The following is a 27,101-nucleotide window of genomic DNA, read 5'->3' as shown; positions in this document are numbered from 1 at the left end:
CACTTAGGTCAGTGTCTCAGGTAGTAGTAGTAGTAGTAGTAGTAGTAGTAGTAGTAGTAGTAGTAGTAGTAGTAGTAGTAGTAGTAGTAGTAGTAGTAGTAGTAGTAGTAGTAGTAGTAGTAGTAGTAGTAGTAGTAGTAGTAGTAGTAGTAGTAGTAGTAGTAGTAGTAGTAGTAGTAGTAGTAGTAGTAGTAGTAGTAGTAGTAGTAGTAGTAGTAGTAGTAGTAGTAGTAGTAGTAGTAGTAGTAGTAGTGTGTGTGTGTGTGTGTGTGTTATATTAAACTACATGTCATCTAAGAACAAGCGGAAATCATTTATGTAAGCACAGGAGGGTTTTCACACTCAAATTTGTGACAGAGTTCAGAGGTCATATTATGACACCTATAAGCACACAGATGCTACTGAAAGGTACAGGCCACTACTTTCCAAGTTTACACAAGCGTCATTGGGTAAACAAACCCTAACGAACTTGGGTCCAAGGCTGTTAACGATGAGTTCAGGTTCAAACACGCAAAATAATCCCAGATCTTCTTTTTGGTAACAGTATTTTTATTTTTTATTTTATTTATTTTACCAGGTAAGTTGACTGAGAACACGTTCTCATTTGCAGCAACGACCTGGGGAATAGTTACAGGGGAGAGGAGGGGGATGAATGAGCCAATTGCAAACTGGGGATTATTAGGTGACCATGATGGTTTGAGGGCCAGATTGGGAATTTAGCCAGGACACCAGGGTTAACACCCCTACGATAAGTGCCATGGGATCTTTAATGACCTCAGAGAGTCAGGACACCCGTTTAACGTCCCATCCGAAAGACGGCACCCTACACAGGGCAGTGTCCCCAATCACTGCCCTGAGGCATTGGGATATTTTTTAGACCAGAGGAAAGAGTGCCTCCTACTGGCCCTCCAACACCACTTCCAGCAGCATCTGGTCTCCCATCCAGGGACTGACCAGGACCAACCCTGCTTAGCTTCAGAAGCAAGCCAGCAGTGGTATGCAGGGTGGTATGCTGCTGGCTCAGGAGAGCACCTACAGATGAACAGGACAACAGACCACGTAATGATTATTATAGCAATATACATGGCAGAGATCAGAAACTATGGGATGGTAGAGAATATAAGCCTTTAGTGACGCGCAGAAGGCCTCTTTTGCAGGTGGTGGGTAGAAAAAACAAAAACAAATGTAATGTCGAGAGATGAAGACCAGGCAATGGTTGAAACCTTGTCAATATTACACGTTTGTCTGAGGGTAGGCTACAATGGCATTATTGATTGTAGGCATATGAATTCTGTAAATATTGAGTATTTCACTAATTGAGGCCCTTGTTCAGTGCTATAGCCACAGCTATAAAGTGTTCGCAGACCAGGGAAGGAGAAGAAGATTTCAGCAGCTGCAGTCTAGGAATTAGTCAACCGTCAGTTAAGCCTCACACAAACATCGGATTCACAATACAAGCTTAATTAATGGGGTTCAGAACAGTATTAAAAGCAGCACCTTCCCATGAAACACTTTGACCCTCGTTGTTATGTGAAAGAAACCACAGTAAATAGGAAAGTCTTAGCTGCTCAAGATGATCTGCATAGAATCTGAAAATGAAGCAGATCCGATATGATTAAAACAAAAGGGGTGGCAGGTAGCCTAGTGGTTAGAGCGTTGGACTTGTAACCGAAAGGTTGCACGATCGAATTCCCGAGCTGACAAGGTAAAAATCGGTCTTTCTTCCCCTGAACAAGGCAGTGTTCCTAGGCCGCCATTGAAAATAAGAATTTGTTCTTAACTGACTTGCCTAGTAAAATAAAATAAACTATGTACTAAATATTTGGCCTTAGCAAGATGGGAATGCACTTAGCTCCATACAAGAACAATATTAAGCAGTAGAGATGCACCCAAGGGAAGAGAGTGAACGTACAGGAGTACCCATTGAATGGAACACACACATTGAGGCCAACAGTGAGAATAAACAAATTAGACATGGCACTTACTCTTCAATGTCATTTGTTTTGGCATCGCCTTACATTATGGTAAACACCTCACATTGTTAACCCAAGAAACCAAAGGGCCCAAAATGGACGTCGTCTGTTAAGAATTCAAGAAAACAAAGGAATGGTAATATAAGAGGAAGGGAGTAAGACAGACATGGTAGAACCTGCTGATGAAAGCCATGAATAATTGATGTGTGTGTGTGTTGGCTTCGAAATGACATCCATGTTCCTCCCAATGACATCATTCCCAAAGGTCAATGGAGTTGAAAGGGGAATCGGTTAAGTTCATACAAATCCATTATAATTGACACTTTTACGGCTTAGGTGTCAGACCTCTTCAACCGAAATATCATAAAGCAATGAACAATGTTAATATTACAGTTAAGAGATTACACAGCACTTGTAATTACTATATAACTAATAACTAATTACTGACACCCACTTCCCCGTCCCAAAATTAGGGAAGTAGAGTGTCATAATTACAGAGTATACTTTTTTTTTTTTTTTTTTACAAAAGTTTGTCAGTTGACCTGTAGTTCAATACAAAGTGTAAAAGAAAATATATTGCACATACTTATGCACCACAGCGAGCGAAGAGGAGTGAGTAAGGCTGTATTAGACCTCCAGAAAAGTAAATCAATAGAGTCCTGTGACTAAAATACTGGAAACACACAAGCATTTCCCAGCTTCAAGCTAGTGTACCAGCCAACTCCAGTCTCCAGCGATTTCTGGAGACGCTCTCAGACTTTTACAAGAGACTAGATATTCTGGGATGCTGCTCTACTCAGTGGTCAAATGTCATATTAACTCTTGGGGCAGTGGACTGGACCATATTTAACATATAGTACCCATGTTGATGGTGGCGTTCCTGACTACGACGCCGACACCTGCCAGATCTCACAACGCCTGGATAGGTGTTTAACATATCAACTAACCACGTTATATGATTTAGCAACCTGCCTGACTGCTGCCAGACGATGATGTGGCACACAGCTACATTGCAGACTTTTCATTGCAAAGTTTGCAATGTAGTCAGGCAGGAACGCCACCGCTATCTTAGTGCCCATGGGCGTGTCCTGATCTTGTATATGGGAGTGCCCAGCATCCCATACCAAATCCTGGCCATGCCGAAGGCAAGACTGACCCCAGTCTTCCCAAATCCTAACTGTGTGTTTGCTCTGTTTTTGATTGCGGTGCCCCAGAAGACCAATACCTGTTCTACTGATGTGAAACTGTATTTCTGGGGGGAATCATATTCAAAATGGCTTCCCTCCCATCAGGTCTGTAATTGAGTGAGTGAGATAAATGGAAAGCATAGGAACCTTACTAAAAAAAGTGGATATGGGGAACTGGGTCTGGTAGAAGGTTCCCCCTGATAGACAGGATAAAACAACAACAACTAAAGCCATAAATTCAGCAGCTTCCAGACACCCTGAAATGGTTTAAGACAAGGATCAACTAGATTCAGTCGCAGGCTGATTGTTTTCTTGAGTGGATGGTCGGGGGGCCAAAACATAATAAAAAATTATTTGTAAACTGCAAATTGACCGCAAGATGCTTAAACAGATATCATATTTGACTAAAACATAGTCATTTTAAACCTGGCTTGAATACGATCACTTCTTTCGAATTATGCATGGGAATACTTGGATACAGATTACCTAAAGTAAAATCAATTGGAGCTGATTTTCTGGTGTTTTTAGAATATAACCATCCACGGGCCAAATTCGGCCCACCAGTTGGGGAACCCTGATTTAAGAGTTAACATGAACTCAAACATGAAACCAAAAGACAAAAGAGCACATTTCAGATTTTTTTTCTCCAAATATGAAAACAGGGAATTTGAATTTGATATGTAAAGATCTAGTGTGTGTTAATTTACTGTATGCACTATATGCTGTTTGTGAACTTGGTACAGTAAAGTAGCAAAATAGAAATGTACTGTTGTGAAATAATGATTAAATTAATTTGATCAAATGTCATCATTTGGATACAGCTCTGGCATCTCTGTCTTAGCCTGAAGCCAGCTGTGATGCCTTTCCACTGTTTGGGCCAACGGTTCTAATTGTCAGTGGCATGGATCAAAACAAATGTAAGCGCTTTACCAGAGGTTGGGAATGGTTGACAAGTGCACTTACTCACGCACACACTATATCCAATGTCGCCTCTAAGTGTATTTGCGAGGAGCAGGGACTTGCAAATACGTCAAGATCTAAGGGACTGCAGATGGGAGGTGAAGTCCTCCAATGTGGACCTTGCCAAAAAAGGTTATTGGCGAGGGAGAGCCTTTAAAAGGAGCCCTATTAGGGTCCTCTCTCTCCTTCTCTTCCAGGATTCTGGTCTCAATGAGTTTTACAGGAACTGTCATCTCCTCCAATGTGGTGGTTGCCTCTTAGATTGCATCCATCTATACTCGTTAGTGAGTGAAACCTCACCCTTCACTCAGATAGTGAGAAATACATGATAAGAATATACATTTAATTGTAAAATAAAGAAATAATAGAATAGTTGAATTGTAACTTATGTGAGAAGAATATAATGAACGCTCTGCGTGACCTTTTTCATTGTATTATCATGGTCATTATTATGAATAAAGAGGTACTTTCTCAGGAATGGACTTTGAGATTTGTCAGTTGAATATCTGTTACAGTTCACCCGGAACCCTCAATATATTTCCTGTTCTGTATTCACTGGTTAAGGATCAGGTTTAGGAGTCTGACAAATTGCTGTCTCATTTAAGAGAGGCTGAGACTTGTGGTACACACACTATTTAAAAAGAAAAACATTTAGATCCTCTGGGCTCAGTTGTGCTCTCCAGGCATTTATCATTATGATGTGAAATGTAAAATAAACAAATCCACAAATAAGTCAACCTGAATGTGACGAGCAAATGACGCAATAGGACTAGACAACCAGGTTGACTCACTTTGAGCCGATGTGAAGAACATGAAAATAAGAATACCTCGCTGACTTATAAGAAACCAGGGTTTGATCATCAGTAATGATATAAACATAATAAGGTTTAGTCATTATGAACTTTGCACTATTAACAAACACACTTTGTGTCAGCTGTTTCCTTATTCAACCATTTCAAAGTGCAAACATCTACACTTTGTACATTCACTTAGTGCCTTCTGAAAGTATACAGACCCCTTGACTTTGTCAACAACAAAAAATGACATTTACAGCCGTATTCTAAAATGAATTAAATAAATGTTTTCCCTCATCAAGCTACACACAATACCCCATAAAGAGAAAGCGAAATAAAAACAGAAATACCTTATTCACATACAGTGGCAAGAAAAAGTATGTGAACCCTTTGGAATTCCCTGGATTTCTGCACAAATTGGTCATAAAATCAGATCAGATGTTCAGATGTTCACAACAATAGACAAACACAGTCTGCTTAAACTAATAACACACAAACAATTATACATTTTCATGTCTTTGTTGAACACACTGTGTAAACATTCACAGTGCAGGGTGGGAAAAGTATGTGAACCCTTGGATTGAATAACTGGTTGACCCTCCTTTGGCAGCAATAAACTCAACCACGTTTCTGTAGTTACGGATCAGACCTGCACAACGGTCAGGAGGAATTTTGGACCATTCATCTTTACAAAACTGTTTCAGTTCAGCAATATTCTTGGGATGTCTGGTGTGAACTGCTCTCTTGATGTCATGCCACATCATCTCAATCGGGTTGAGGTCAGGACTCTGACTGGGCCACTCCAGAAGGCGTATTTTCTTCTGTTGAAGCCATTCTGTTGTTGATTTTACATATTTACATTCCCCTGCAAAATGTCTTGATAAAAATACCTTTTCCCATTGATGATAGCAAGCTGTCCAGGCCCTGAGGCAGCCCCAAACCATGATGCTCCCTCCAGCATACTTTACAGTTGGGATGAGGTTTTGATGTTGGTGTGCTGTCCCTTTTTTTTCTCTCCACACATAGTGTTGTGTGTTTCTTACAAACAAGTCAACTTTAGTTTAATCTGTCCACGGAATATTTTGCCAGAAGCGCTGTGGAAAATCCAGGTGCTCTTTTGCAAACTTCAGACGTGCAGCAATGTTTTTTTTGGACAGCAGTGGCTTCTTCCGTGGTGTCCTCCCATGAACATCATTCTTGTTTAGTGTTTTACATATCGTAGACTCGTCAACAGAGGTGTTAGCATGTTCCATAGATCTCTGTAATTCTTTAGCTGACACTCTAGGATTCTTCTTAACCTCAATGAGCATTCTGAATTGCGCTCTTGCAGTCATCTTTGCAGGACGGCCACTCTTAGGGAGAGTAGCAACAGTGCTGAACTTTCTCCATTTACAGACAATTTGTCTTACCCTGGACTGATGAACATCAAGGCTTTTAGAAATACTTTTTTAACCCTTTCCAGCTTCATGCAAGTCAACAATTCTTAATCTTAGGTCTTCTGAGATCTCTTTTGTTCGAGGCATGGTTCACATCAGGCAATGCTTCTTGAGAATAGCAAACTCAAATTTTGTGAGTGTTTTTTATAGGGCAGGGCAGCTCTAATCAACATCTCCAACCTTGTCACTTTGATTGGGCTCCAGGTCAGCTGACTCCTGACTCCAATTAGCTTTTGGAGAAGTCATTAACTTAGGGGTTCACAAACTTTTTCCAGCCTACACTGAATGTTTAAATGATGTATTCAATATAGACAAGAAAAATACAATCATTTGTGTGTTATTAGTTTAAGCACACTGTGTGTCTATTGTTGTGACAAAGATGAAGCTCAGATCAAATGTTATGATTAATTCATGCAGAAACTCAGGTAATTCCAAAGGGTTCACATACTTTTTCTTGCCACTGTAAGTATTCAGACCCTTTGCTGTGAGACTCGAAAATAGAGTTCAGGTGCATCCTGTTTCCATTGATCATCCTTGAGATGTTTCTTCAACTTGATTGAGTCTACTTGTGGTAGACTTAAATAGAAGAAGTTTGAAACCACCAAGACTCTTCCTATAGCTAGCCGCCCGGCCAAACTGAGCAATCGGGGAGAAGGACCTTGGTCAGGGAGGTGACCAAGAACCTATTGGTCACTCTGACAAAGCTCCAGAGTTCCTCTGTGGAGATGGGATAACCTTCCAGAAGGACAACAATCTCAGGAGCACTGCACCAATCAGGCCTTTACGGAAGTGGCCAGACGGAAGCCACTCTTCAGTAAAAGGCACATGACAGCCCGCTTGCAGTTTGCCAAAAGGCACCTAAAGACTCTCAGACTATGAGAAACAAGATTCTCTGGTCTGATGAAACCAAGATTGAACTTTTTGGCCTGAATGCCAAGCGTCACGTCTGGAGGAAACCTGGCACCATCCCTACGGTGAAGCATGGTGGTGGCACCATTATGCTGTGCAGATGTTTTTCAGCGAAAGGGACAGGGAGACTAGTCAGGATCAAGGCAAAGATGAACGGAGCAAAGTACACAGAGATTCTTGATAAAAACCTGCTCCAGAGTGCTCAGGACCTCAGACTGGGGCGAAGGTTCACCTTCCAACAGGACGACGACACTCAGCACACAGCCAAGACAACGCAGGAGTGGCTTTGGGACAAGTCTCAATGTCCTGGAGTGGTCCAGCCAGGGCACAGTTTTTAACCCGATCGAACATCTCTGAAGAGACCTAAAAAAAGCTGTGCTGCAAAGCTCCACCATCCAACCTGACAGAGCTTGAAAGGATCTGCAGAGAAGAATGGGCAAACTCCCAAAATACAGGTGTGACAAGCTTGTAGCGTCATACCCAAGAAGACTCTAGGCTGTAATCGCTGCCAAAGATGCTTCAACAAAGTACTGAGTAAAAGGTCTGAATACTTATGTAAAGGTCATATTTCAGATTTTTTTCAATAAATTACCAACATTTTCTAAAACCCTGTTTTTGCTTCGTCATTATGGGTTACTACTGTGTGTAAATTGAGGATTTTTATTTTGGAATAAGGCTGTAACATAACAAAATGTGGAAAACGTCAAGGGTTCTGAATACTTTCCAAATGCACTGTATATTTCCTTTCAGAACAATTCCTTTTCCAATTTGCAACGAACCTGTCCCAAAATAACAGTCTGGCTGTTAGGCATCCAAGTGGTTGGCTCATCATCTCCCTTTTCTTTTACACACACACACAAGCCATCTTTTGAAGATTTCAAATATAACTCATTGCACCGCGAGAGGAGTTTCTACTGGAATTGTGCTGGGGTATAAGACTGGGGTTTAATCCATTAGGTTCTATGAACACTCAAAACACTTGACTCAGAGTTGACCAAAATGATATCTTCCATGATATAGTACATATACAGTATCTGGATGTTAAACTAAAGGAGTAGTCTAAATAAAGGAACAGCAGTTGGTTCTCAGTTTGGACACATCTGGCTGTTTGAAATGGATCCATTGGTAGGCTATATAACCCTGCTACAAAGGTACTTCAAAAGTCCAGTACCTTTTGTACCTTATTGATGCTGACAAGCCAACTCTGACTATATTGGAGTAAAATTCCTCATATTTGTGCACTTAGTATCAAGTTTTTCAAAGAGCTTTGTCCTCTTGCAACATTTTCAGTAAGGAAAACAAACACAGGTAAAGTTCAGCCTGAGTTTTGACACACCATCTGTAGATAGGTTATTCTCCTTTCCTGCTGTGACAAAATATCTCCTCTTAATTCCCGCCACTTCATCCTGTATGGACTGTGGGAGTTGCCATGGTGTTTATTTTTTTGTCTTTTTAGCGACTAGCGGCTTTGTTATGATAAAGCTCCTTCTGGATTCTGATAGAAAATAAGCATATACAGCCATGGGAATCCAATTAAGTTGGGAGACTATTGACTAATGGAAAACTGGAGAAGACAGAACTTTCTCTGCAATGCAAAACACCACTCCCACCCTTCTATGGTGTGCCAGCTACTTATATTCCAATTCTACATGTTATGTCAAACATTTCCAAAACGGTGTCATGCACATGTAACAACTCTACCACATGCCTTTACACTAAAACACTGCTGACATGTATATATGAGAAGAGCCACTGAGTTTGGCTTCATCTATTATAAACAAAAGCTAGATACATTTCCTATTACATGGACTTCTAAACGTTATGTTCAGTGAATGGAAGAGGCCATACACATTGTGGCTTTGAGATGCTCTCCAAGTGGCCGTGCAGGAAAACCTCATGGACATCTGATCTGGCAAACTGACAGTGTCACCTGGCAGCTATAGAGGATCTGTGGGATTGGGCTCTTTGAAAGTAAGCAGTGTAATGATGTTTGGTTAACCACAAGTATCACTGTCTGTATACCAGCCCTAGGGAAACCATTTGAATGTATATTCAAACATATCAGTGATTTGTAGTTACTGTATTGAAACCAATTACTGGTTACTATAACAGTTAGTCCCATGTCATTTTCACATTTTATCCAGTAGTTTGAGTTGTGGGAAATATATTTATTTTTAGAACTGCTAAATATCTATTCAAACATGCTTTTCCCCCCTCCCTCATGCCTCTTTTGTCAAAATCACAATACTGTGACTAAAGAATCCTAAACCTTTTCTGCCTGATGCACTTTGAAGAATAAACAAGTGAATTATTCAGGGCTCTACGCTGACCTCTTTCTACAAGGTGCACCTAAATTGAAAAATGTAGGCGCACATGAAGAAATCTACGAGCATAATGAAGATCATTTTAGATATTAAAGCTAGAATTGTAAATTTTTCTAGGCACACTGGTGCTACTGAATTAATATTCCTAGGGCACAGCAAAATAGAGCCCTATTATTTCAGATGATTTGAATTGTAAACTACATTTATATCAGTAGGTCTCAAATGCTTTACATTGTGAGGAACGTAACCCCATCCATCCCCCAACATGTACCACCCGCTTGGAAGATGGCACGGCAGAAGGGTATTTTCCTTTCTTTTCAATTGATATAAGCCTACTCTATTATTTCAGATTATTTTTCAGATCCTCAAGAAACAAACATGAAGAAATGTGTCCCTCTACTGGTTGCAGAAAAAACCTTTCTTCAAACAAGTTTCAGTGATAAAACTGAATCCCAACCACAACAGGTTGGTGGCACGTTTATTGGGGAGAACGGACTCGTGGTAATGGCTGGAGCAGAATCAGTGGAACGCTTTCAAAATACATCAAACACGTGGTTTCCAGGTGTTTTGATGCCATTCCATTTGCTTGATCCGGCCATTATTATGAGCCGTTCTCCCCTCGGCAGCTTCCATTGATCCCAACACTTAATGGTTGCTGCTAGGGTTCTTGTCAGAGTTGAACAGTTCAACATTTTGATCTTCATTGTATAACCTAAAACTGACCAAAGAAGAGGATGAGAGGCCATCAAGTTGTTTTATGATTAATTTATTTCAAACTCAGCCTAGGAAGAGCTAGAGGCAGCCACTGCTGCCCTCTTAGGCTTAGGGACAGTTCCCTCACGGAATCCATTCCTGGAAAAGACAAGAGAAAACACATTTAATTAACGAGGAAGGAGGACAACGAATTGTAAACTACATTTATATCAGTAGGTCTGAAATGCTTTACATTGTGAGGAACGTAACCCCATCCATCCCCCAACATGTACCACCCGCTTGGAAGATGGCACGGCAGAAGGGTATTTGGGTATATTCCTTTCTTTTCAATTGATATAAGCCTACTCTGCATCTTAAAAATCTTCTGGATGTGTTATAAAGCAGTGTCCAACTTCAGTGTCATCCAGATCAAAACAACTTCTGTCTGGGTTAACACTATGACCAATGTGACGTCCCTCCATTGTTACATGGCCTCCCACTTGTCTTTATCTTTCTTGTTTCTGTTAGCTTTTATGCCCTTAATTGGGTATATATAGTCCGTTTCAGTGTTGTCTATAAGTCTACTAGAAATGAATCTAACATCACGTCTTAGAGCTGAGTATGTGATACGAGACTGGTCTTTCGCTAGCAACAATATCTGTTCGTGCCAGGTAACATTCAAGAAAGAACAGTGAAATAAGCCTTCCAACTTTGCAATATCAAAAGTCTCCAGTGATCACGTGATGTCAACAAGCATTCAAGTCTCTCACTAGCATGGCCTTGTCAAATCATGCCAGCCTAGTCACCATTTTATTGCCGAAAAACACATTTGACGAGTAGTTTACCTAACAGTCACTAACTAAACAAACAAATAAAAACAAATAAAACACCACCTACCTCATGGTATATCAAATAAACCCTAATACTATCTCAACATCAACAAAACGGAGGGTTCAACCCGGCACTGACATGTATCTGTGTAGACCACAACCAAATCCATCAAGGCAAACCTAGCTAGTGAAATCACAACTGTTACATTACATAGGGCCTTCTGTAAGGACATACACAGTCTCACGTGACTCTGCAGGTCAGAAAAGGGGGGGGAATCAGGTGCTTCTCTGCACAGCCAAAACGTTTAATCCAGTCTCACATTCAACAGACAAAAATGCAAGCAAACAACGGAGACATTGAGGTACATAATCATGCCTAAAGAACAGCTCGTCTTTGAATTCCGTGGGAAACATTGCCTTCTGTATGCATCTGATGTACATATGCAAACCACCCTTGAAATTCATTGCAAGAAGGATGTTGGACTCACCGGAATCTGCGGTAGACGACCCTCAGGTGTCTGATACGGCCAGTTCCGGTAGTGTTGCGTCGCTTGGCCTTGGCACTCCAGTTATCTGCACGGGTAAAATGATGAGTGTGTTAGAATCAACGAAGAGCAAAACTGCAGCTTGTCTAAACCCCGCGTGTGCGGACATCTTTAATTTCAGCTCTTTTCTTTTTGACATAACGTTATGCATCACCGAAAACACCTGACATGACCTGCGGCATACATCGATCCATCTAGCCTCACTGATGAGTCCCCATTGGTCACACCGATGGATGCGCTGATTGATCAATAACAACTAGCTAACCAGCTGCTAGACATTCAAGAACAGCATGACAGCAAGCCACTCACACTTTCTCTTGCGCTTTTCGGGGTAGCCACACTTTCCGCAGGAGGACTTCTGGAGGTGGTATGCCTTGGAGCCGCACCGACGACACAGGGCGTGCGTCTTGTTGCGACGTTTACCAAATGACGACGTTCCCTTCGTCTGGGAAACATAAAATATGTATGATAAGTAATAACAATTGGACAGTATAGTTCATTCCAAACGCAGCATGACACACAACTGCATAATGTCACATAGCTATGTCAGTTGGCTGGCTAACATGATGCTAGTGAAAACCAGTGAAACCTAGGCACGGCTTTCGCTTTTTTTACATGATGAAAAAAATGACATACTAATGAATGCCGTCTTTAAAATTGTTTATTTTATGGGGGCCAAAAATAATGGTTTGCCTTCATTTTGAGAATGATTTGGAAACTAGTTAACGTTACAGTTCATTCATCGGGTTGATAACTACTGATTATGAAACTGAACCCGTGAAATACTGGGGTCTGTGACACTTCATTGCTTTCATCTTCACAGCAATAATGCAGATGAGAAGGGAGAAAATGCATTAAAGCAGATGATTTGAGATTTTCAGTGTAATCTTGGTCCACTCTTACCATCTTCTTGTCGAAGTTCACACGATAGAGACCGGAACAAGGTTTTGTGTTGCACTAAATTCAGTCCGTACCGGTATGCTGTAGCAATACAAGAGCTGCCAATAATGTGTTCCGTTCACTAGCACGGAACATAACTAATTGATGTTGGTCGTTGAAATTTAAATACAAAATACTGTAATACAACATGTATTGTATATTATAATTTTTATTTTCAGATAATGTTATCCCATCATGCCAGATGCTAATTTTGCCTCGAGAGACAGGAACAACAGCGAATACTGTTGAGGCTACTGCCAACTTTGATAATTTTCATCTCCCTTGTTCACGTGCTTACTACTTGTTTCTCTTTATGCATATTTCTCTGGACTTTCATCATGACTACATGAAGTTGATGGAGCGATTTAGGAGGTACTTAAATGTTTTTTCAATCCTATATAGTCACCAGGGAGTCATCATAAATGATATCAATTGACTGGAAGAATATAACGTAAATGCCTTTAGTTCTACTGTCGTATTCCATCACAGCACAAAATATAAACATGTTTAATTCCATTGTTTGTAAACAAAGTAATTGTAAATACTTTATTGCCTCAAAACATTTAAACTACAATTTGTATATCATGTATGTAAAAAAAACTTGCATAGCTCTGTCAATTAATTTGAGTGGTTACATTTCTCCAGCTCCATCTCTCAGCGGTTTACCAAAACAGTGGCAGGTTGTCTGATTTGTTATTGTTTGAACCATATATCTCCTCTTTAAGTTGTAGAACCCTCATCAGCTTGTAGGTTAGAACTGTCGTTTTTCTCGATTTTCACAGGGGCTTTCTCAACTGATCAGGTGACAACCCAGCAGTGGTAGTAATTTTTTATGAGCTCAGTGGCTGTTGCTGTTTCAGGTGGGGAACTACAGCAGGAGAGGGCTGCCCGAACCACCTCAAGCCACCCTGCAGTCTGCTCTACCCAGGAGTCTGTACGTCTCTGGCCCCATCCTGCTGTCACCGGCTGGTCACTACGGTGGCACTACAGGTCAGTTTAATCGTGTTTCACCGGTACACACTGGAATCAGTTACAGTTACAAGGTAGTAAATAAATTAAAGATGTCCCCGAAAAAAGAAAAAAAAAACAATGCCAAGGGCAGTGGTGGAACCGAAGAGGTGGATGACGAGAGCTCAGAGGATCAGGAGCCAGAGCCCAAGACGAAGCGTAAGAGGGTCACTGGCACAGAGGATGCTGGAGCTGGCAGGGGGAAGAGGAAGAAATCAAAAGCTCCAGAAGAAGGGTACCACTCTGACACCTCTGAGCCTGATGTAAAAAAGCAGCAAGAAAAAGGGGGAGAACAAAGAAAAATAAGAAGAAAGCTGAGAAGGACAGCGAGGAGGAGTATGAGGTGAGAAGCAGTGAGTCTAAGAGTACAGATGATGAAGATCACAGTGATACCATCAATAACAAGAAAAAGAGAGCAGAGAGGCTCCCTGGTGTGATTGAGGCCACCAGTAGGGGAACCAAGAAGAATAAAGACCTCCAGCAGAAAGACATGGGGTCAAAGGACAAAAAAACTAAAGACGACGACAAAAAATCCAAAAAAGACAAGAAAGAGGGCGAACAACCTCGCGAACAGGGGGACGAAGAAGGGGATGGCAAAAAGAAGAAGAAAAAGGCCAAGAAAGGCTCAGGGGGGGACAGTGATGAGGACACCAAAAAGGTGAAAGGCAAAAAAAAGAAGCTGGTTGAGAACTACGTGGAGATCTATGAGAATGAACTACGAAACTATGAGCCAGATTCCATGGAGAACTATGAGGATGAGTACCACAAGAAGAAAGGTATGACACATTATATTGTACATTGTACTGTGTAACTAGAATGTGACACACAGATCAGGAACAGAAGCAGGTCACAGCATCAAACATAACGGTAGTAAATGGGCACAAACAATAAATGGAAGAACATACAAAATACAGACCTCATAGTATTATTAGCTGGCTAGCTTCAAGCATGATTGCCAGAAATATAATAGGTCTACTACACAGAAAATATTTGCGTCCTTAACTATTTCTCAATGCATGAGCTCCCCCCTTTATAGGTTGACTGCATTTGATTAATACAATGGCTGTATCGTTGCTGGTTCCTGGTGTAATAGCTTCATTGTTGAACTTAATTTTCTGGGTAATACAACACTTAAAGTATTCACAGGTATGAGGTAGGCCTATGTCTGCATCTCAAATGTAACATGACACCTATCAATAACAACGGCTTGTTTAACTTAATGAAAAGGACCCGACAATGTTATTACATTTTTGGGGTGTCTACCTAGAATACTTACAACTAGTTGTAGACTTTCTTTATTTTTCACAGTACTGTTTTAGTCACTCACTCACACACACACACACACACACACACACACACACACACACACACACACACACACACACACACACACACACACACACACACACACACACACACACACACACACACACACACACACACTATATTTCATTCTCGGTCTGTCTGTGTTTTGTCTGTCTGTCTGTGCCTCTAACTTTGCCATATCATACACCCCTGCAGTGTATGAGGTGGTGACCATCACTGGAGATGAGAGGGGGGCGGGCACCGATGCCAACGTGTTTATCACTCTCTTCGGGGAATATGGCATCACTCCGAAGATGCACCTGGCTAGCAAGTGAGTCCCTTTGTGGACTGTCTTAGATATTATATAAAATTTAATTTTTGAATAAATAAAAGTAGTAAATTATCAGTTTGTATTTTAATCTAATTAACATTGGTGTTGTTAGCTTAACTGAGACAACATGAAAAGCTCTACAGAAATCTGAACTGTAATCTAATTAGAGCCAATCCTCTCATTACACTAACATACATTAAATTGCAAAACAAATATTGATTGTTTCTGTTGGTTTGAGGTTTAACACTTGTTCTTTATCCTTTTCCAATTTTATCCAATTTCACAGCACGGAAAAGAGGTATTTCAGGGGTAATCTTTTACTATTGGGTCACATTTTATCCTGTATTTTTGTTTGTTGAAAATACATAATTAGTATTTTGAGCAGAACTGTCATCTGGGGTACATAAGAGGAAAAAAATGTATCTCTCTCGGACAAGGTGACTTTAATCAATATATTCGGCTCTATTTATTCTCATATTTGAAAATGATAATTAGCATCAAAGTAGACATCATGAAAGACTACAAATCCCTGCACGTCATCTCTAGTTGAAACCCTTGCTAAACAGGTATTATGTCAATTTAAAACTTGAATAAGTCAGTTCACAGAATTGTCAATTTAAAGATATGCAGCCAATTTATTCACTACTACATTTAGCTAACATTAGATAGTTAATCCAGAGATTCTTACCTTTGCCTCAATTCGGCGGTCTCGTCTAGATCACCATGGTATTTGTAGTTCTTAATGATAGCCACATTAGCAGCTAATTCGCATTTCATTTTTGGGGGGTAAATACACTACCGGTCAAAAGTTTTAGAACACTTACTCATTCAAGGGATTTTCTTTATTTTATACATTTTATACATTGTAGAATAATAGTGAAGACATAAAAACTATGAAATAACACATACAGAATCATGTAGTAACAAAAAAAGTGTTTAACAAATCAAAATGTATTTTATATTTGAGATTCTTCAAATAGTCACCCTTTGCCTTGATGACAGCTTTGCACACTCTTGGCATTCTCTCAACCAGCTTCACCTAGAATAATTTTCTAACAGTCCTGATGGAGTTCCCACATATGCTGAGCACTTGTTGGTTGCTTTTCCTTCACTCTGCGGTTAGACTCATCAAAAAAACATCTCAATTTGGTTGAGGTCAGGGGTTTGTGGAGGTCATCTGATGCAGCACACCATTTCTATCCTTCTTGGTCAAATAGCCCTTATACAGCCTGGAGTTGTGTTGGGTCATTATCCTGTTGAAAAACAAATGATAGTCCCACTAAGCCCAAACCAGATGGGATGGCGTATCGCTGCAGAATGCTGTGGTAGCCATGCTGGTTAAGTGTGCCCTGGATTCTAAATAAATCACAGACAGTGTCACCAGAAAAGCGCCCTCACACCATAACACCTCCTCCATGCTTCACGGTAGGAACTACACATGCAGAGATCATCCGTTCACCCATACTGCGTCTCACAAAGACACTACGGTTGGAACCAAAAATCTCCAATTTGGACTCCAGACCAAATGACCGATTTCCACCGGTCTAATGTTCATTGCTTGTGTTTCTTGGCCCAAGCAAGTCTCTTTTTCTTATTGGTGTCCTTTAGTAGTGGTTTCTTTTCAGCAATTCGACCACACAGTATCCTCTGAACAGTTGATGTTGAGATTTGTCTGTTACTTGAACTCTGTGAAGAATCTATTTGGGCTGCAATTTCTGAGGCTGGTAATTCTAATGAACGTATCCTCTGCAGCAGAAGTAACTCTGGGTCTTCTATTCCTGTGGCGGTCCTCATGAGAGCCACTTTCCTCATGTTTTTATTTTTTATTTTATTTTAATTTTCTCCCCTTTTATCCCCAATTTTCGTGGTATCCAATCGCTAGTAATTCCTATCTTGTCTCATCGCTACAACTCCCGTACGGGCTCGGGAGAGACGGAGGTCGAAAGCCATGCGTCCTCCGAAGCACAACCCAACCAAGCCGCACTGCTTCTTTAACACAGCGCGCCTCCAACCCGGAAGCCAGCTGCACCAATGTGTCAGAGGAAACACCGTGCACCTGGCCCCCTTGGTTAGCGCGCACTGCGCCCAGCCCGCCACAGGAGTCGCTGGAGCGCGATGAGACAAGGAAATCCCTACCGGCCAAACCCTCCCTAACCCGGACGACGCTAGCCCAATTGTGCGTCGCCCCACGGACCTCCCGGTCGCGGCCGGCTGCGACAGAGCCTGGGGGCGAACCCAGAGACTCTGGTGGCGCAGTTAGCACTGCGATGCAGTGCCCTAGACCACTGCGCCACCCGGGAGGCCAGTTTCCTCATGGTTTTTGCGACTGCACTTGAAGAAACGGTCAAAGTTCTTGACATTTTCCGTATTGACTTCATGTCTTAAAGTATTGATGGACTGTCATTTCTCTTTGCTTATTTGAGCTGTTCTTGTCATAATATGGACTTGTTCTTTTACCAGATAGGGCTATCTTCTGTATACCCCCTACCTTGTCACAACACAACTGATTGGTTCAAACACATTAAGAACGAAATAAATTCCACAAATTAACTTTTAAGAAGGCACACCTGTTAATTGAAATGCATTCTAGATGACTACCTCATGAATCTGGTTGAGAGAATTCCAAGAGTGTACAATGTTGTCATCAAGGCAAAGGGTGGCTATTTGAAGAATCTCAAATAAATTTTGATTTGTTTAACACTTTTTTGGTTACCACATGATTCCATATGTGTCATTTCATAGTTTGGATGTCTTCACTATTATTCTCCAATGTAGAAAATAGTCCAAATAAAGGAAAACCCTTGAATGAGTAGGTGTTCTTAAACTTTTGACCAGTAGTGTATATTGATAAAGGTCACCTCGTCCTAGAGAGATTTACACGGTTTTCAAAATGCCACACCAGGGTAAGCCTACATGAAACACAGGCCTTATTTTAAATGGTTAAGAGTTTATAAAATAAAATAATTGTATTATTAATAAAAATAATACAATTATTTTAAGTGTTTATAAAATTAATGGTGGAAAAACTATTGGAACCCTTTCCTTATTTGACTGCTAGGTTTTATGGGTATTATGAATCATACTGTGGTATTCTATGGCTCATACTTATTGAAGAGATTTGGTTTGAACGGCAAATCATTTCTATAAGGTAAATGCAATGAAAACATAGTAAGACAAGTGTGTTTGGTAATATGATTAGTGTTTCTCCTGCTTATGTTGCAGTAGTGTTTTTAGTGTTTAGTGTTTTTGTTGGGTGTGAAAATTCAATATTTTGGAATATAAATAGAATTTCACCCGATTGTGTGTCTAAATTGCATTATTCTCAAAGTTTGCTTCAAAGGATGCTTTCTTGATGACATGCCTGTTTTTGTTCAAGAATAATTCTCTACTACCTTAATTGCAGTTGAAGCATTATGCATAAGACCTTAAAATACAGCGAGGAGTTGGGAAGTTCTTTATGAATTTTCTGTGTAGTCTCATACCTTTTATCCTACTTGTATTCCCATTTCAGGAGTAGAACAGCCTTTGAGAAGAACAAAACAGACGTCTTTAGGATCAAAACTCATAACGTTGGGCCTTTGAAGAAGATACGGTATGACAGCTCCTCTGCCTTTACAGAAGACTGGATATGTGTGTAGATGTACATTTTCAACACTATTGTAGAGCAGTGGTTCGAAATGTAAATTTTTTTGTGACCCACCAAGTAGACAAAGACAATATTTCTAGCCCAAACCCTGACTTAGGTTGCAACTTAATAGAGACTTGCTATCACCCACCATTTGGGAAACTGCACTAGAGACCTGTTGTACTTTTACCTTTCCTTCAGGATTTAGTATGATTTGGTACAGTATATATAGTGTACAAAACATTAGGAACACTTTCCAAATATTGACTTGCACCCCCTTTTGCACTCAGAACAGCCTCAGTTTGTCGGGGCATGGACTTTACAAGGTGTTGAAAGCGTTCCACATGTTGGGTCAAGTTGGCTGGATGTCCTTTGGGTGGTGGACCATTCATGATACACACGAGAAACTGTTGAGCGTGAAAAACCCAGCAGCGTTGCAATTCTTGACACACTCAAACCGGTGCACTTGGCACCTAATGCCATACCCCATTCAAAGGCACTTCAATCTTTTGTGCTGGCCATTTTCCCTCTGAATGGCACACATAACACAATCCATGTCTCAATTGTCTCAAGGCTCTCTTTAACCTGTCTCCTCCCCTTCATCTACATGGATTGAAGTGGATTTAACAAGTGACATCAATAAGGGATCAAAGCTTTCACCTGGATTCACCTGGTCAGTCTATGTCATGGAAAGAGCAGGTGTTTTTAATGTATTGTACACTCAGTGTATATGTGTAATTGATTCATTGATTGACTGATTGATTGATATGTCTCCTGTAGGATAGAACATGATAACACAGGTTTGAATGCCAGCTGGTTCTTGGACAGAGTGGTGGTGACAGATATTACCAGACCTCACATGAGGTTCTACTTCACCTGTAATAACTGGCTCAGTAAGGTGGAGGGGGACAACCTGTTTGTCAGGGACCTGCTGGGCAGTCTCGACCCCATGGACTTGCCCAAATGTAGGTATCATGTCCGCCATCTTGGATTTGATTGTGTTGGATGCAGCATGTGGAAGGTCCTTGGCTGAGATTTTGGCATAATACATGTAAAACAAGTTACAATCTGATTTAGTTGTATTATGGTTCATCAAAAGTGTGTTTTTCTCTGGTAGATAATAAGTATGTAGTGAGCGTGTTCACAGCAGATGTAAAAGGCAGTGGAACAGACGCTGATGTCTTCATTAACATCTTTGGAGAGTTTGGTGACACCGGTGAGTTTCATTCCAGACAATAGGTCATTTTAATGGTTAGTTATGAGTGATTGAGAAACTAAAATGTGATATCTTGTAGGTTACTGATTTACAGTTTAGGATTCGGGCCCATAGTACTCAAACATGCTCTGTGTGTTACATTTGACCCTTTTCAAAGGTGAGAGGCGGTTGGACAATAAGAAGGATAACTTTGAGAAAGGCACGGAGGACAAGTTCACTTTAGAAGCTCCCCACCTCGGCAGAATTAGGAAGATTACCCTGGGTCACAACAACAAAGGCTCTTCCGCTGGATGGTTTGTGGACAAGGTACAGTACAGTTAAAGCAAGACTATGCTATGGCTATATGAACAGTTTTAATCTGGAGGCTCATTAGGATATAAACTCATAAAATGAAGGAACCAATGTTGCCAGCGGACCTGGATTCAAAAACTATTTCAGGTATTTTAACAACTTTTCAATACATTGCAAAACAAGTATTCAGATAACCTTTATTTGAAGAAGAAAAAAAACAAGTAGTTGAATATTGGAATGTATTTGGAAATACACATGGGAAAAATACACTAACTCAAATACACTCCCATGCATTTAACCCAGGTAGTTTTTAATACAATTTGGTCAACTATTTGGTTTTTAAAAATAACCATTCAAATACTCAACTAAAATACTTGTTTTGGGTTGGGTATTTGAAAATACTCAAATACCAGTATCACTGGGGAAGCCAAGCCAGGGGAAAAAGGCCATATTGCAACCTATGTGTTGTGATAATTGTGTTGTTTGCTCTATAAACTATTAGTTGATATGCCTTGCGACCATGATATATGCCTAAGGCCAAGACAATAAGACACAGTGGCAGGATAAATTCAACCACACCTTTGTTTTATCACAAAGCCGGAGAGCAACCACTGTCCGGTGAAGTCCACAAAGCATATTGCACGTAACAAACAGTCACATGACCTACAGCATGGTCAAGAAAGTTAATGTTTCCGACATTTTCCGACTACTACGCAACTATTGATTTAGAACCAAGGAGAGTTATTGTAAGTCGCAAAGTTAAACAGGAGCTGCCTCCACTATTCCAGCACCATTTCAACTTCAACATTTCAACATCATCAAATCACCTATTCTTAGTCTAACAGTGACAACTAAAATATACCAAAAAACGATTTAGTCCAATCAACGTAAGCTAAATATGATTTGGCTGTCCATGGTTCTGATTTGTGTATGTGTGTGTGTGTGTGTTCCTGCAAGTAGAAAAATCATGTTGACTCACCCTGCTTGTAGAGAAACGCCAATGCCATCCTCCTCTCTTTCATGTTGAAGAAACAGTCTATGACTGTCATATAGTACATGCTTTTATTTACTACCTGGCTAAAATGCTTGCTCGCTAGCCTAACTTCCTTCCATGGGCAACATTAGCTAGTTAACATTAACCTTCTACATCTAGCTACATAGTGAACTTCCATCCTCTCAGTTCAGGGGCACAATTCATTTTATGGTTGAATCAGAATCACCATTATAATCATTCACAAGTATGGAGAATTAATTAAAACCACAAGTTCAAATCCCTATCTCCATCCATGGCTAATTTAGGAAAGGGGCAATTTTAGCTAGCTAGCTGGCTAGCCACCGAAGAACAACAACACAACCCAATTTGTAAGTCGCTCTGGATAAGAGCGTCTGCTAAATGACTTAAATGTAAATGTAACGAGATGCAACAATTCAAATTGATTCTAGGAGTGAAGCCAAATCCAAACTGGCTTCCCTTGACACTTTCTTTTGGTGCGCTGGGACCATACACAGTTGAGCTCACTCAGTTTTGCTCAACACTGATTGGTTATTATATTATATTTGTTTTTATTAAGGGAGACCAAATGCTCAATGGCTTCCTTGCATTCAATGCTTATTTTATGAATACATCCCACTGTAAAAATACACTGAATAATTATTTTAAATAACAAATAATCAAATACATATGTATTTGAAGCCATATCTGGTTGCCTGAACTGTTAAGACAATGTTTGTTTTAGACGGAGGCTGCTGAAATGCAAGATGAAGGAACAATCCATCCATATCATTCCATATCCTGCCCTATTCTATGTTTTACTGTATGTGAGCCCCTGTTGTCTCTGGAGAGGTATTTAAGACATGTGATCCTCATCTCCTCCTCTCCTCCCCTACCTGTCATCTCATCTGAGACTGGTGTCCCATCACCTCCAACACATTCCAGTTACAGTGTGGAACCATGAGATGAGTTCACACACACACAAACACACACACACACAGGCACGCCAGAGGGACATCCTACCCAACCTGTAGTAAAGGGACACCAGGCCTCATTAAGGGATTATATTTCCAGTAGAGGGACAGTCTGTAGATGTGATGGTGATTGCCACACACACTGACACCAAAGATCACCAAGATAGACATGATTTTATTCAGGGCTAATTCAAGAAACCACAACGTGCACCTTGAAAATGTGTTCTTTTAATGTGTGGTCCTGTTTATATCCTGTACTCAGACCCATGAATGTGTCACCCTGTGGACTCCTGAAATGGAGGGTTGATATAGGTGCTTGTTTGTCCTCCTCCTTCCCAGAAGGACATTTGTCAAGTGTAAAGGTTTTGACCAGGGGTAACCAGGATGGGCTTTGAACCAGGAATCATGCAGTTACAGACACTGTGCCAATAGGGTTAGACCCCTTGGCAGACGGGAGGGAGGCCAGGAAAGGGGCTTGAACACAAACTGTATATTGCCCCTGGTCCTGTCCCTGCAGGTGCTTCTGGATGACATGGGAAACAAGTCTCTGTATGAGTTCCCCATCAACCGCTGGTTCGCCATCGATGAGGATGATGGGAAGATTCAGAGGGACATCCTAGTTGGAGGCAGTGAGCCCACAGGTGGGGAAAGACCAGACGACACTGTATATGACCCCCGAAACAGCAAAAAGACACATTACACTATTACATTACAGTATATTCAGTATTCGGTTCATTAAGCAGATATTCTTATATATAGATTTACTTTAAGTAGCAAGTAAAAGGGGTCTGAGCAGCAACAACATAAAATAAGGATCATATGCAAATTCCTCTGGCTATAGGAGGTGCGTGTAGACATTCACATTGCAGTTGTCTCCACATTCAGTGTAATGACACCTACTATGATTCATTATTTCAAAAAGGAAACAAACAGTAAATGTACAATATCTCAGACCCTCCTGACATTCATTCTAGTTTCCACACTATCAATGTTTTGATTTGGTTCATTTTCCTGTTCACTCCTCTCTGAGTGGGTGTTCTGAAGCGGAGACGTGAGTGTCTGATTAGCTGACACGTAACTGTACCCGCCAGGTATTGTGTACCACGTCCAGGTGGTGACAGGGAAGATCCGAGGAGCTGGCACCAACTCCAACATCCACATGCTGATGCACGGCACCAAGGGCCTGAAGAACAGCGGCAAGGTATAGTCATACATCAAGTAGCATGTCATTTTATAACGAATTGCATTTCCCTAGTCCAACGTGGCTACTTCCCTCATTTTCGTCATTCATATTCATTAGAAGTCAAAATCAAATCAAATTCTATTTGTCACATACACATGGTTAGCAGATGTTAATGCGAGTGTAGCGAAATGCTTGCGCTTCTAGTTCCGACAATGCAGTAATAACCAACAAGTAATCTAACCTAACAATTCCACAACTACTACCTTATACACACAAGTGTAAAGGGATAAAGAATATGTACATAAAGATATATGAATGAGTGATGGTACAGAACGGCATAGGCAAGATGCAGTAGATGGTATAGAGTACAGTATATACATATGAGATGAGTAATGTAGGGTATGTAAACTTAAAGTGGCATAGTTTAAAGTGGCTAGTGATACATGTATTACATAAAGATGGCAAGATGCAGTGAATGAGTGATGGTACAGAACGGCATAGGCAAGATGCAGTAGATGATATAGAGTACAGTATATACATATGAGATGAGTAATGTAGGGTATGTAAACATTATATTAAGTGGCATTGTTTAAAGTGGCTAGTGGTACATTTTTACATAATTTCCATCAATTCCCATTATTAAAGTGGCTGGAGTTGAGTCAGTATGTTGGCAGCGGCCGCTAAATGTTAGTGGTGGCTGTTTAACAGTCTGATGGCCTTGAGATAGAAGCTGTTTTTCAGTCTCTCGGTCCCTGCTTTGATGCACCTGTACTGACTTCGCCTTCTGGATGATAGCGGGGTGAACAGGCAGTGGCTTGGGTGGTTGTTGTCCTTGATGATCTTTATGGCCTTCCTGTGACATCGGGTGGTGTAGGTTTCCTGGAGGGCAGGTAGTTTGCCCCCGGTGATGCGTTGTGCAGACCTCACTACCCTCTGGAGAGCCTTACGGTTGTGGGCGGAGCAGATGTCGTACCAGGCGGTGATACAGCCCGACAGGATGCTCTCGATTGTGCATCTGTAGAAGTTTGTGAGTGCTTTTGGTGACAAGCCGAATTTCTTCAGCCTCCTGAGGTTGAAGAGGCGCTGCTGCGCCTTCTTCACAACGCTGTCTGTGTGTGTGGACCAATTCAGTTTGACCCTGAGGTGTACACCGAGGAACTTAAAACTTTTCACCTTCTCCACTACTGTCCCGTCGATGTGGATGGGGGGGTGCTCCCTCTGCTGTTTCCTGAAGTCCACAATCATCTCCTTTGTTTTGTTGACGTTGAGTGTGAGGTTATTTTCCTGACACCACACTCCGAGGGCCCTCACCTCCTCCCTGTAGGCCGTCTCGTCGTTGTTGGTAATCAAGCCTACCACTGTAGTGTCATCCGCAAACTTGATGATTGAGTTGGAGGCGTGTATGGCCACGCAGTCGTGGGTGAACAAGGAGTACAGGAGAGGGCTCAGAACGCACCCTTGTGGGGCCCCAGTGTTGAGGATCAGCGGGGTGGAGATGTTGTTACCTACCCTCACCACCTGGGGGCGGCCCGTCAGGAAGTCCAGGACCCAGTTGCACAGGGCGGGGTCGAGACCCAGGGTCTCGAGCTTGATGACAAGTTTGGAGGGTACTATGGTGTTAAATGCTGAGCTGTAGTCGATGAACAGCATTCTCACATGGGTATTCCTCTTGTCCAGATGGGTTAGGGCAGTGTGCAGTGTGGTTGCGATTGCGTCGTCTGTGGACCTATTGGGTCGGTAAGCAAATTGGAGTGGGTCTAGGATGTCCGGTAGGGTGGAGGTGATATGGTCCTTGACTAGTCTCTCAAAGCACTTCATGATGACGGAAGTGAGTGCTACGGGGCGGTAGTCGTTTAGCTCAGTTACCTTAGCTTTCTTGGGAACAGGAACAATGGTGGCCCTCTTGAAGCATGTGGGAACAGCAGACTGGGATAAGGATTGATTGAATATGTCCGTAAACACACCAGCCAGCTGGTCTGCGCATGCTCTGAGGACGCGGCTGGGAATGCCGTCTGGGCCTGCAGCATTGCGAGGGTTAACACGTTTAAATGTTTTACTCACCTCGGCTGCAGTGAAGGAGAGCCCGCAGGTTTTGGTAGCGGGCCGTGTCAGTGGCACTGTATTGTCCTCAAAGCGAGCAAAAAAGTTATTTAGCCTGTCTGGGAGCAAGACATCCTTGTCCGCGACGGGGCTGGTTTTCATAGGTGAAAGCAACGTGGTGTTTGTCTGTATAGTGATTGTACACGGTCTCTTCCACAGATCTTCTTGCAGGGGGGTAAGTTTGAGCGTGGTCTGACGGACATCTTTAACGTGGAGATATCGGCCCTCCTCAGCCCCCTCAGCCGAGTCACCATCGGACACGACAATGGAGGAGTCAGCTCTGGCTGGTACTGCGAGAAGGTGCGAGTACACACATACACACGCACACACACACACACTAATATAAATAAATTACTTCCTTACATGTTTAACATCCCAATCTATTTCCAGTAAACATATGACAGTGAGTCTTTTGTGTGTGTTTATGTTCCAGATAGTGGTGTTCTGCCCGTTCACAGGGATCGAGCAGACCTTCCCTTGCAGTAAATGGCTGGATGAGGGTGAAGGTGATGGACTGATAGAGAGAGAGCTCTATGAGATGGTCTCACTAAGGCAGAGGAAACAGAAGAGTAAGCAACATTACTTGAATTCTCATTACATCTTGGATGTGATATCTTTAATACTCTCGCCTAGCTATTCTTAAACATTTTACCCCATTGCATGTGTAACAGATAGAAAAAAGCTGCTTATAATCTGTGTAGGGTGCCCCAGGGCCGCAAATATACAGTTCCAATTTCCATTCTCATATCAGTGGAATGTAAACATCTTATAACTTTTGTTTCTAACATGGAAACTGTTAAAATACTGACTCTCAAACTGAGTTTGCAAAACAAATTCTATATAATCTGTATTCTATATAATCTGTATCTGTGGTTTGTCTGTTGAGTTTGGAGAATACTTCTCAGTTTGTCTGGTTCCCTTCAGAGCACCCCTGGTCTCTGTGGATCTGGACGTCAGATCTGCCTGGCGCAGGAACAGACGCATCCGTTTACTTCCAGATCTATGGGGAGAAGGGCAAGTCAGACGAGATGAGACTGGACAACAAAGCAGACAACTTTGAACAGGGCCAGCTGGATAAGTTCATGGTGTGTAGATGGATGGACTGACAGATGGGTGGACTAAAAAGACAGACAGACAGACAGACAGACAGACAGACAGACAGACAGATAGACAGACAGACAGACAGACAGACAGATGAATTACTGAGTAACGATGGATGTGTACTGTTCTTGTTTTCAACACACAGGTTGAGCTACCTGACTTGGGGAAGCTTACAAAATGTCGCATCTGGCATGAAAAGAGAAGCCCTTTTGCAGGGTGGCATTTGAGCAAGGTGAGCAAATGAAAACATTAAGAAGAAAAAATCCACAAAAAAGCTTGAGGTTCAGATTCTCTCTATCTGTGCCACACCCTATTCCCTATATAATGCACTGCATTTGACAAGAGCACATGTGATAAGAGATTTGCCCTCTTGACTGTCTTGGTGT

The 27,101-nt window shown here is 41.5% G+C and overlaps 2 protein-coding genes across 3 annotated transcripts in view; one reads left to right on the top strand and one right to left on the bottom strand.

Moving 5' to 3' along the window:
* Nucleotides 1-10,333: 10,333 nt before the first annotated feature.
* LOC129853822 (60S ribosomal protein L37) lies at nt 10,334-12,654 on the bottom strand. Its single transcript, XM_055920243.1, has 4 exons — nt 12,555-12,654; nt 11,961-12,096; nt 11,595-11,679; nt 10,334-10,435 (listed from the first exon to the last, which is right to left on the bottom strand). Exons 1-4 carry the CDS (start codon nt 12,555-12,557, stop codon nt 10,366-10,368), a joined length of 294 nt encoding a protein of 97 aa, XP_055776218.1. The 5' UTR covers nt 12,558-12,654; the 3' UTR covers nt 10,334-10,365.
* Nucleotides 12,655-12,661: 7 nt separating this feature from the next.
* The window catches only part of LOC129853816 (lipoxygenase homology domain-containing protein 1-like), a 42,950-nt gene continuing 28,510 nt past the window's right edge, over nt 12,662-27,101 (top strand). Inside the window, exons 1-14 of one of the 2 annotated variants that reach the window (XM_055920231.1) lie at nt 12,662-12,962; nt 13,451-14,374; nt 15,120-15,234; nt 15,521-15,532; nt 18,746-18,826; nt 19,640-19,824; nt 19,977-20,075; nt 20,233-20,381; nt 22,849-22,972; nt 23,423-23,532; nt 25,774-25,914; nt 26,048-26,183; nt 26,539-26,699; nt 26,861-26,947. In XM_055920231.1, coding sequence (XP_055776206.1) covers nt 14,089-14,374; nt 15,120-15,234; nt 15,521-15,532; nt 18,746-18,826; nt 19,640-19,824; nt 19,977-20,075; nt 20,233-20,381; nt 22,849-22,972; nt 23,423-23,532; nt 25,774-25,914; nt 26,048-26,183; nt 26,539-26,699; nt 26,861-26,947 — 1,686 coding nt within the window. In that variant the 5' untranslated portion in view covers nt 12,662-12,962; nt 13,451-14,088. The other variant, XM_055920230.1, reaches the window with a different exon arrangement.

The sequence above is a fragment of the Salvelinus fontinalis genome, chromosome 4, assembly GCF_029448725.1.
Source record: "Salvelinus fontinalis isolate EN_2023a chromosome 4, ASM2944872v1, whole genome shotgun sequence".
Classification (NCBI taxonomy): domain Eukaryota; kingdom Metazoa; phylum Chordata; class Actinopteri; order Salmoniformes; family Salmonidae; genus Salvelinus; species Salvelinus fontinalis.
This window is presented reverse-complemented; position numbering and strand designations above follow the sequence as displayed.

What these genes read in the sequence shown, in the direction of transcription:
- LOC129853822 (XM_055920243.1), bottom strand. An exon ending in CGAAAAGCGCAAGAGAAAGT is followed by an intron (nt 11,680 to 11,960) that starts GTGAGTGGCTTG and finishes TTACCCGTGCAG; the next exon opens with ATAACTGGAGTGCCAAGGCC. An exon ending in GTCGTCTACCGCAGATTCCG is followed by an intron (nt 10,436 to 11,594) that starts GTGAGTCCAACA and finishes TGTCTTTTCCAG; the next exon opens with GAATGGATTCCGTGAGGGAA.